The sequence below is a fragment of the Pelmatolapia mariae genome, linkage group LG8, assembly GCF_036321145.2.
Source record: "Pelmatolapia mariae isolate MD_Pm_ZW linkage group LG8, Pm_UMD_F_2, whole genome shotgun sequence".
NCBI classification, from domain to species: Eukaryota; Metazoa; Chordata; class Actinopteri; order Cichliformes; family Cichlidae; genus Pelmatolapia; species Pelmatolapia mariae.
This window is the reverse complement of record NC_086234.1, coordinates 15,005,432-15,017,456: the sequence shown is the minus strand read 5'-3', so window position 1 is coordinate 15,017,456 and position 12,025 is coordinate 15,005,432. Positions and strand designations below refer to the sequence as shown.

Here is a 12,025-nt window from a genome sequence, read left to right as displayed (position 1 = left end):
TTGAAAAGCAAACCACACATAAACCCACAAAGCATAGATGCACCAGCATTGGTCCAGTGGATCAATGATGGAATAGATTTCTGCAGATTTATATGTAGGTTTATACTTTTAGCAAAATGTGGAGGGCTTGAATGAGATAGAGCTTTGCCATGTGGTCTCTGCTCTGTGCGAGTGAGGAGCTGATCAGTCCCAGCGGTGCAAAAAGGCAGCAGTGCAGAGAACAAGACAAGAACAGACGTGCAAAAGCTGCCGGGGTTTTGGGTGGCCTTCATGGTCCAGTTAATTAGCTTGCCTATGTGACAATAATATATTGGACACTAATATATCACGCTCTGCTACTAGAGACTGAACAGCACATTTGCTGAACGCGTAAGAAAAGAAATCTTAATAACCCTAGGCTTAGACCAATTATTTAAAAGAACGGCTGGTAGCAAAGCTTTGTCTGAAATCCCTTTAGGGTGCACTGCTACAGTTATGTCTTAATGGAAGCATTTTAACAGTAGCGTGGGTGTGAAAGATAAACAACCCATGACAGGATAAATACAGCGCACTGTTGTCCTCGAAGAGCTTTAATAGCATGTGCCTTCTTCCATTATCTGCATGTATTCACTCTCTTACCTGATATAGTTTAAGTCCAGCAAAGCGCAGCATCTCTTTGCATCTTCTGAAGTCTTCTCCCGAGCCCCGCTTTACGGTTAGCCATGTATCCTCCTTACTGGGAGTCCAACATCTGTAGTGAACAACCACGGCCCAGACATCTTCTGAGATGAGTCCCGACGGCAGTGTCCTGACAATCGCTCTGGTGCCAGTACACACCGACTTGGTCACCTTATGGAAAAGAGAGGCAGTTGAGATTACTTCTAAAGCCTTAAAATAAAGCTGAAAAAACACTGATTAATTAATTGATTAAAAATGATGATGTTAATCAATTTAAATACACACCTTCTGATTATTCTTGCAGAACCGCCTCACCAGGACAGTTGAGCGCTCTTTACGATTCCGAATAAAATCATTATCCACATTATCCGAATGTGCTTCTACTTCTCCCTCATCACTGCTGTGGTCCTGGCTGCAGTCCCTCGTCTCTTCTGCAGGTGACCTTTCGTTGTGAACAGGGTTCGACGTCATGGTTTCAAGAGAAGACCTTCGAAGGAAAAGTTTCTCCAAAGAGCATTTGTTAACCCGGGGCCTTCGGTTGAGCCTCTCTAAACTTGAGTACCCATCTTTGAGGCAGTGCAGATGGATGTGGCCGTTTTGGTGACGCTTGCGGTGGACGGGAAGAGGAGAACTAGATGGAGATGATGTCAAAGAGCTCGGTTCGCTTGAGGAACTGCCCTGGGATGAGAGGTAGGGCGATGTCTAGAAGCATAAAACGAGAACAAAACACAGCAGTGTCTTGAGTGAGCTATTACATGGAGTAAAGCTTTACATTTATGGGACAGTGAGGGTTGCTTTGCTTATCTTAAAAATGCTATAAAACAGGGTTAGCACCATTTGCTTAATTACCTTGTGGAAAGCCAGCATAGACACAGGGAGGCTGCCACGGCGGATGTGTCTGTATTTGGGGCCAGAGGGCCTGCAGCTGAGGCAAGGACTGTGAACAGGGCTGGAGCCAGGGCTTGGACTGGACCTAGAGCTGTGGCAACAGTAGGTGTTTGCATTGGTATAACGGCTAGACTTGGTACAGGAGCAGTGGGTGCTGCCAGTTCTGTTAGTGCCTGCATCCACGCTGTCTCCAGTGGTATCCAGCTGGCACAGAGATTCCTCTGAACTTTTCCTAAGTACTGGAATCATTTCTTCAAGTTTCTTGCCAGTGGAGAGCTCTGGATAAGGTTTCTCTTTAGTGCTTATGACTTCTGAGCTGTAATCATGGCACTCATATTTTCTGTCCAAAACAGTGCCTTCCCCACTGTCACACGATGACTTCCTACATAAGGGGAGAGAAGGGCCGCTCGACTGTTTTGATTGACACATTTGGTCAGCGTCTCGCCACACTTCCTGGCCATTATTTGCATGTTTGGCTTCTCTGCTGGGTCTGCTCCCAGCGGACAGAGGCGAAGCAGACTTTGCCAGTACCGCGGGCCCAGCCTGTGTCTGGGTTCCTTCAGTGGCCATCACGTCTGCCTGCGGTGTCCTGCTTTGTCCTTTTGTCTCCCTGCGGCTTGGAAAAGAAGAAACACTTTACTGATGATGACAGAATGTAGAAGAAATGCTGAAGCTGGTTTCTGGTTTGGTTTGGTTTGAGGGTTTTTTTTCTGAAAGTGGTTACACCTCTGTTAGAGCTGCAAGGATAAGTGGATTTGAAGGACAACTATTCGGATGGTTTACAATTTCTGTTTTTCCTCTAAGTATCTTTGCATTTTGCACTCTTCAAAGATCAAAACAAGACATCTTCAGACTTTGCCTAAGTCTACAGGAATTATTACAACCACTACTGCTCACAAATTCCTGAAATCCTATAGAGAAAATCTGCAATAGAATTCAAATAAATTCCTGTAAAACTTTTGAGATTCTTTGGAACCTTCCAATGTAATTCGTGATTCAGTAAGTCACGAAGTAACCGAAAGAGCAGAAAGAGGAAATTAAAAATTGCTGAGGTCATAAAATAATTCACATGTCATAAATTATTTAAAGTTATGGCATTTTCATGTTTACCAACTCAGCTGCTTTAGATAAACAGTATTACCAAGCCCGGATCAAGACAGATAGATTGTGCTTTAGCCACAATAACCCGCTTGTTTACATAATATTTATATTGCATCAATTATGTCGTCATTAATCTTTAATCACAAAGATCAATTCTATTTTAAAGTATGTGTTGCATTAAGCCCACACCTCGTTTTTAAGCTCCACCATAGGCACAGGCCTTTGCTGTAGGAAATGATAGCTTCAGCTTCTGCTGACCTCTTGAGTGACTAAGACGCCACATCAGTGCTGAGCGTGCTCTGTGTATGAGTGTTGTGGAAACAGAAGCTTGTACAGCTGTACAAACCAGCAGATAGAGAAGCCAGCAGATAGGTGACCCTGGAGGACTCAGGAATTTCCTTGATAATACGGTCGCCGCCACAGCTTACAAGGCCACGTGTGTCCCTGTGGGTGCGGGGTCTGTCTCAACCTGGATGCGTATCTGCGACATAACTAACCACTTTTTAGGCCCTGGGATTGAGAAACAATGAGAACACAGACACATAAAAAAGGAGTTAATATTGTCAACTTTTATGCCATTAAAACACATTCAGATAAGACAAGGTTGGACAGCTAGCAAGGTTAAAACAAATACAAGCAAAGGATAAGGAGTCAAACCAAAACTGAAAAACATATCATCAGCAAATCCAAGTGAAGGCAGTTTTTAGAGTTTTCTTCTGTGTCTCTTTTCTTCATCACATCAGCTTTAAGAACTAAATTAGTAAAGTAAATGACTACAACCCTAAATCTGAAAAGGTTCTGATGTAGTCTCTCTTCAAATTTCGACCACTGAACAGTTTTAAACTTTGCTTCAGTCCTTTTTAAATGAGCTTTGTCCCAGAGAAACAGTGGCTTTTGATTATCATGCTAACATGTGGCTTCTTCTCTGAGCTTCAACCTGCATTTGTTGTTGGCATGGTGAACTGCGTTCCCAGGCAATAGTTTCTTGAAAGTGTTCCTGAAACCATGCAGTGATTTCCACGAGACAATCATGCGTGTTTTTAATGCAGCACCACCGGAGGGCCTGAAGATCGCAGACATCCAATACTGATTTTCACCCTTGCCCCTTGCGCACAGAGATTTCTCCAGTTTGTACGATTATATTATGCACTGCAGTTGATGAGATGTTCAAAGCCTTTACAATTTTATATTAGAGAACGTTATTCTGAAACCGTGATAAACTTCTGCTCATCTTTACTTCTGAAACTGTGCCTCTCTAACACACCCATCATTTTATATCCAATTACGTTACCAATCTGTTGCCAATTAACCTAATTAGTTGTAAAATGTTCCTCCAGCTGTTTCTTCTTAGAACCACTTACTATTCCAGCCTTCTGTTGCTCCCATCCCAACTTTTTTAAGACATGCTGATCCTATCAAATACAAAATAAGGCAGTGTTTTTCATTAAATTGTAAAATGTCTCACTTGAAACATCTGATAAATTTTCAATGTTCTATTGTGAATTTGAAAAAAATGGGTTTGCTATATACAAATTGTTGCATTATGGTTTTACATGGATTCCTAACTTTGCTGAAACTCTGGTTGCACAAACAACATGAACTCATTTTACACTCATCAACCCAGCTGCAGCAATGGCAATAAAACAGTTTATCTTCATCTCTTAAGGTGTAGCACTTGTGCAATGTGCTCATGCACATAGTTGTGTTCATGAACAATTCATTTTATGGCTAGCAATAATCACAAAACCTTGTTCAATAAATCAGGACTCTTGGATTTCTCTAAAGTGACATAAAGAAAAATTCATTTCACGTTTTTTTGCTAGCACAGTGGCACAGTGGCAATAAAGTGAGAACATTTATGAACCATGTTACTATGAAATATATCCTTAACAGATACAGTCAACCACAACATGTACACATACTAATTGTGTGGTGTATGGTATCGTCATGGTGGCCAGCAATGAATAAATCTAAAAACTAGCGTCCAAAGCCTCACAATTAGAGTGACCACAGCCCTTTATTCCCTGCCAAAATGTGTGGGCCTCAGCAGGAATGTGGGACTGACACAGAGAGGGTGGACCAGCAAGACATTTAGAGTGTGAGTTTGCGGGAGAGAAAAAGGACTACTGATACACACACATATCAAGGTGGATGTGTTTCATCTCTTTTCAAGTCTTTTCAAAGCTCCATGCTACTTTCAATCAGACAGAACTTTGGCTAAAGGGATGAAAAAGGACAAGTGCTCCATTCGTAAGCTGCAGTGATATCTAACCTCCATACAACAACTGCTGCTTTGCTGCTTAACTGTGGCTTTTTTGATCGGACTGATTTGATTTGAACTGAATATGGGGAAATCTTATAACCTTTAAAGAAGCCACAGTTACAGAAGGCACTGCTTGATTTTTCCTCGCTTTGCTCAATACCGAACACATTTCACACAAACGAAACAGACAGTGCACCAATGACACAGCATTACTCTTATCAGTGCTGCAGAGAAAATTTTAAAAGAATTAAAACTAGCTACCAGGATATGCCAAGATGCAGAATTCCCTAAATATAATTTTAAAATAAGTAGACTTTACAATTTACATTTAGAGCCAGATTTACTCAACAGGTCAAAATACCGTGTGAACACAATCCTCAAATAGCGCTTATAGGTGTGGTTAGTTTTTACAGATAATTTACAAAAATTATTCTGTTTTCTAAACATGGGCACAGTCTGTTCATTTCAATATCAAGTGCAAAAATTAAGAAAAATTAATTTTTTCCCTATATACTATTCGAGCAATTTGCAGTAAAACACATAGTGCCCACATGCAATCTGATCATTGTGCTCTCTTTGTAAATATCGACAGAACTTAAATATAAAAGTACATTTTTTAAACATTTGTAACACTATAATATAGCAACTTCTGAAAAGACAAACATGCTTTATATAATGTAATAATTTAATGAATCCTAGCAAATAATGTTAATATTGTGCTTATTAACCAAAACTCCAACACATGGACACAAACTGCCTGGAGCAGTCTTTGACACTTGCCCTACTGACATGGCGATGAGATGAGACAAATTTTCACCTCACTTGTGTAATACTTGCCAGAAAAGCCTCAGCTACTGTATGTTTAGGCTAAGAAAATCCAATTCAACCCCCAGGAGCTGATATTACTATCACTAGCAGCAAGTTGTTATGGTACTAGATACGATTTTTTTTTATTACTTTGACAAAGATCGTTATGGCAGTCTGCGCCAACGAGAATCTCACCTATATGCGTCACAGTTAACCAACTCGTTTAACCAGAAATATCAAAAGTTTACAAAATGTGCAACATTAGTCACCTGCCAGAGTAGTTCCCGCTACAGTGTCTGTTGTAACGTGGTCCCTCCTGCTAGATATGAACTCAAATGAAATGTTTCACATTGCATTTTCTAAATAATGACTACAAAAAGTGTTAATTATAACACAATATTACTAAATATTCCTGCAAACCTGTGTGTACTGGCCTCCATTCACAACTGCCCTAAATCCCTAATCAAGTTTTGCCTGTATGATGTGTAGAGCACCTGCTATTGAACTTGGGTGTGGTTTAACAAACTCTACAGACAAGTCATGACAATGACAGTTATCAAAACAACACAAAAAAATGAAAAATGGAAGAGCAGAGAAATTAAATACGCAGAAGACATCTTCAAAAATATAGAAAGCATTGGTATTATAAACAGAAACCACATGTTCATCATCTGCTGCTTTATGTAAGTGTATGAACAAACTGTCTTATATGTAAACTGTGACACATGTTAGGGCATGAACCTGTCCAAGGGCAGTGCTGGGATAACACTTGGATTACTCAAGGCAAAAACCTGCACGCTGTAGCTTTAAATCCTGAGCCATGTGCATGATAGACAGCTGTTGTTGCCATCAAATCACTCTGAAATTAGCAACAGGATAGCATTTCCACACAGCGGTTGCTTAAAATGGATTTGTGTGCGAACAAAGTGAGATTTGGCATTCAACTCATGACTTATAGAACAACGAAATTGTTCCTATGCGTTCAAGAAAGGTGAGATTTACAGACTAGAAATGGCTGTTAAACAGACAAAATCTCCGCAGAAAGTGAGGGTATAAAAACAACCATGCACTCAAACGCACACGTAAAAACACACACTGTTTAAAGTAGCTCTCGTTATCAACTGAACTGTGACCCTGGCTGGGAGAGTAAATGGCTCTTCCAGCCTAAATCTCAGCCTAGAGCTAAAAGCGCAGACTGAAACACACACACAAACACACACCTGCGCTGGAAATCAGGTCACATATAGTGACAAGTGCACTGACCAAGAAAACACTCAATCACTTCTACTTCACTTGTTATTAAAATATTTTCCAGCAATCCTCATACCAAGCTTGCCATTTAACTAAAAAAAAAAAAAATCCTCTTTCTAAGATTACAGCATTTGATTGGAATTATAATGAGGCAATACTTACATTTAAAGTTAGATACATGGCTTTAGGTGCTTTCTGCGTTCTAATTCTCCCGATTTACCAGGTGATTCAGGATTCCCGCTTGCTGTCTATTGAAAAGAGAGACAGACAGAGACCAGATCAATGCAAGAGAGCAAGTGTGTGAGTGTTAAACAGAGCGAGAGTGTGACAACAAATGACATGAGGGATGGCCTTTCAACACCAAGTTCAGCAGCCAATCAAAAATGTTTTCTTGAGTCTGAGCATAGTTCACACAGGTTTTGCTTTCACATCCAAGTGAGTGACACAATGTAAAAGCTGGCAGCGGCACAGAGTTTCCTCACTGTGAAATATTTGTGAATGGCTTCTTCTGTCAAGAGGTATGCACTATCTCTCAGTGGTTTTTTGTTGCTGTTGTTTTGTTGTTGTTTTTTTTGGGGGGGGGGGGGGGGGGTAAATGATGATCATTTCTTATCTCTAAAGTGAAACTATGACATGCTAGGAAGTATACTTCTCCTATACAATCTCCTATACCTACAGTATATTCATTAGCACATTAGTCTTTGTAGAATAAAAAACAAAGTGGGCCTGTTTCTCAACCTAAAGTCACATCCTGACGTTTTCTTAGTGCCATAAGACTCTCAGAAACCAATACCGAATATTTACAGTTTCAGACATGATGAAAAACAATAAAGTAAAAAGTTAAATAATTGAATGAACTTTTGCAGTAATTGAAAGCTCGCATCTGTTAACACGACCCAAGGAAAACTTGTGAACATCAACCACAACAGTGCAAAGGCTGAAGGTTTCTTTCTATATACAAGTCTATCCAATAGGATTCATTATTTCCCATGCTGCAATAAAGTGCAACACATGGTGATGAAAGCAAAAGGGTATGATCTCAGCACCTCTGAAAGTCCTGAAAAAAAAAACAAAAAAAAAAACTGGTCTAATCACAGTCAGATGGTTGACAAAGAGCTGAGTATGTGTTTTTATGTGTGTTGGCTGTTCCCTCGTTTATCTCGACAGTTTGGCTTACAAAGTGGAGCGCATGAAATATCGAGTAACTGTCAAAAACACAGCCACGAATAGCTTTTGCTTATCAATCAACTTAAAATTAAAAATTTAGTCAATAGAAAAAAAAATTTAATTAAACTCTAGCACAGAGTTTCACAGTTGCACGCGATTTATAGATATTTAGCAGCTGGATTTTCCCAACCCAGTATTCCACAACAGCTTTTCGGAATTTAGCCTCTTCTTCTGTGTCTTTGTAGAATCCCAAACGGACTCATGTCATGTTGAGATCAGCGCTCTGTTTTGGCCATGACATCCATCACAGGACTCCTTCTTCTTCCTGTCACTTAAATGGTTCTGTAGATCTTAACATTACTAGATATACAGTATATTACTGTACATCAAAAAAATAGTATGTCTCTAGTCCACATTATTCTGTAAACTTATCTGGAACATTGATACATAGTAATAAAGAATTTTTTCCATGTGGTACAAAATTGAGAACCATTTACTTTAAAAAATGAAGTTTCAAATTTATGTCAAATTATTGTATTACCATTTTAAAGGCACTTCTCGTATCAACCAGTCAAAGGAGACCTATTATTCTTCTCCTTACTTTCTGGCATATCCATTCATCTATCCATATATAGGAGTGTGAAATTCTTTGGAAACAAAAGCTCAAGTTTTAGGTTGTTCTCCTTTCTAAACATGGCCTTGTGCGATGTCAGTTCGAGTGAAAATCTTAAATATGAAAGACAAGTTGGTCTGCAAACACATAAGCACGCCCACCAGCTGGTCAAACCTTCTGCCTGCAAAGCAAGTCCAATCAGAACAAATACTGGCCATAGGAGTGCGTGACCTTGAAGGTAGCTAAAGCAGCTTGTTTCGGGCACTAGATGAGGGGCTACAACTTAAGCACATATGGATTATTTTGAACTGCAAGTTATATAAAGCTACTTTTATACTCTGAACATATGTGATGAAGACAGAAGCAGTTCAACAGGTTTGGTATTACCAAATGAAAGGTGAAATACATTTCCTTGAGTTCTAAAGTTACAGTCGATTAATGGCCAGGTAAATTGTTTAGCAAAAAGCCAATGCACTGGTATTAGTTTTGGATTCAGAGTTAGAAATATAATGACAATTGGACATATTTTAGATTGAAGAAGAAGAAAAGTATGTATCATGTGTCACTATATACTGCTATGTTAGCTTAATGCCATAATTGAAATTTGACATTTCAAAGTAAGCAACTTTCTTAACTGAAGACATTCCACCTATCAAAATTGTGGATTTGAACACTAATGCTCCTTTTGTGTAACAACCCTTTGTTTCATACATATTAAACAAAAGGAGCTGCAATTTAGCTTAATGAGTTTGTCTCAGGAGGTAGAACAGCCTCTGAATCTCTGGCCTCAATCACTCTCTGTGAATCCCCTCAACAGGGGGCCATGAGTGTTGCATAAAAGCCTTTTTTTCCTACTTTTCATTCATGAGGGATTATTTCACAACTCATCCACACGATGACTCACAGCCCAGTATGTGATTAGATTCACCCTTAAATGGAGCACAGGAATGCAAATGCCAATCAGTGAGGTAGAAAGGAACAGTGTGGATAGTGGTTTATAAAAAGAAAAGAAAAAAGCTCTTTACACTTGATTACTACTATACGATTACTTTTTAGGCAAACTTTAATATTGCTTAGTAATTGGGAAAAGGACAGTCAGAGAAAATGGCACTGATGAAGTTTGAACATAAAACGAGATCTACATTCAAACAGACCTGAAATGCCACTTATCCTCCTGAGCCTCTAAAATACTCTGCTAAATACTGCCCAGTGAGGTTTAACATTGGCTCTTTAGCATTCCAACAGCACAAAGAGTAGGCCAAGGAGAGAAGGAATCCCCTTCTCTGTTGTGCAGGGCGGGGGGTGGTCACAGAAAAAAGAAAAAGGATGTCACAAGAGTACAAAAGGATGACGCATCATCCAACTGTACACAGTAAAAATCCAGGTTTCAAGCAGATTATTTCTTTAGTCACAAATACCTCGCTGATGCCAAGAGAACTGTAAAGAAAAAGAAATGATTTGGAAACAAAAACACAAGGGTGAGGTGCCATAATGGGAAAGTAAAAAAAAAGTCTTCTGAAAACCAACAGAATCATGAAATCACTTACTTTCGAAGAACTAAGTACATACTTTGGACTATATAACTTCAAGTAAATGTTTAATAATGATGTGGAGCTGTGCTGGGAATTCAAACTGTGCTATACAGCCAAGTGCAAGATCCAGTAACAGAAACTCCTCCTGCAGTTTGCACTCTTTGGGACAAAGAACACCCCTCCTTCTCTCTAACATGGGGCTGGAGAAGAAAAGATGCATCATATGACTACAGCGAATACAATAGAATCACATTCCTTAAAAGTTTTCACAGTTGAAAAATGAAAGAAGAAAAGAAGGTCGGAGTTGGTGGGAAGATTTAAAAAAAATATGCATTTCACAATGTAACAGAAACCACGTCTGACAAATAAATAATGAATGTTTCTGTTTACAACATGTGCAAGACATCTTTATTTGTGGGTCGGTTTTTTTGTTGTTGTGGGGTTTTTCTTTGCATTTTGGGCAGAGAAGTACTGATCTGGCTCAAGAAATAGGCATTCATCCATAAGATGACGTGGTTCCGGTTCCACCCCGAAAAAGGATCAATGCCACAGTTAATGTGTTGCAACCATGCTAATGCCCGAAGGTAATCAAAAGAAAAATCTTCTGTAGTGCTTCTGCTGCTAAAACATTACGATATTACACAATTTTATCTTTAAAAAATGTAAAGAAATGGAACTGACCCATACCAGACAGCAGAACTTTGCCAAATTTGGAGCAGAAATTCGAAATTGATTTCCACTTGGCCTGTAAATAACAATACACTGCAGTTTATCCATAACCAGAATAACAGGATGCCATCTCCCTTCATTACAGTAATTTAAGGTGTGTATCAACAATCATTCAAATCAACTACTGTTAAACATTTGGGACCTAAAATGAATCACAGTCCAGATTCTGATGGGTGTTTATATAACAAGAGCGCAGGTTATGGTTACGATCACTTTAATGAGCGAAAGTGGGAAGGTTTCGGATTCATCCGAAGAGGAAACCTACGTACACCGAATCCGTCATGAACAATCAAAGCTAAAGAATGGAATTTCTTTGATTCTTTAAGATTGGGCTAAAACCCATCCACCAGATCAGCTTATAAACAAGCAGACAAGTGCTTGAGAAACAGGAATATGAATGGATTATGGATTAAAGTGTGAACCTTCCGTCATTAAAATATAATGCTGTCAAATTGACCTAGATAGTGCCCAAAGAGCGAAACAGAAATTCAAATCTGTAGTCTTTTGCAGGTTAATTTTAATTTTACAGTGACTCCGTCTGTCAGTAAGCAAGTGGCTGGTTTCACTGAGAACAGTGCTGCGAACAGAACAGACTTTTCATGCAAAGGATCTGGAGAACATATGGCTTTGATTAGAGGGCAGGGCAGAGAGAGACGCCAGTGGAAACTGCAGAAAGAGAAAGAGGTGCTGTGTCAGTGCATGTGTGTGCATATATCTGGTTGTGTGTCCAACAGTTAGAGGGCTGCTTCCAAGAGTGTTGTCACGGTGGATGAGCCCACGCACACTAGTGTATATGTGGCGTGAGCGTGTGCTCGTAAACAATGGCACAATAAAAGATGACTCAGAAGTGGGATTGCTTTGTAAATGTGTGTGTGTTTGTGCGCGTGTATCAGCAGCAACACAAAGAGTGCTGTGGTGGCATGACAAATGTAACACCGTGGCCATACAGCGCTTTGCATATGCTACAAAACTTTCACTATAGCCTTGTGTTCTCTATACAACAACGTGCTTGCTACT

The 12,025-nt window shown here is 39.6% G+C and overlaps 1 protein-coding gene across 3 annotated transcripts in view; it reads right to left on the bottom strand.

Moving 5' to 3' along the window:
* plce1 (phospholipase C, epsilon 1) overlaps positions 1-12,025 on the bottom strand; it is a 76,008-nt gene that overhangs the window by 60,575 nt on the left and 3,408 nt on the right. For 2 of the 3 annotated variants that reach the window (XM_063483033.2, XM_063483035.2), the window contains exons 2-6: positions 7,130-7,215; positions 2,993-3,156; positions 1,507-2,161; positions 943-1,359; positions 619-828 (exon numbers count right to left, since the gene is read on the bottom strand). In XM_063483033.2, the coding sequence (XP_063339103.1) occupies positions 619-828; positions 943-1,359; positions 1,507-2,115 (1,236 nt within the window). In that variant the 5' untranslated portion in view covers positions 2,116-2,161; positions 2,993-3,156; positions 7,130-7,215. The other variant, XM_063483034.2, reaches the window with a different exon arrangement.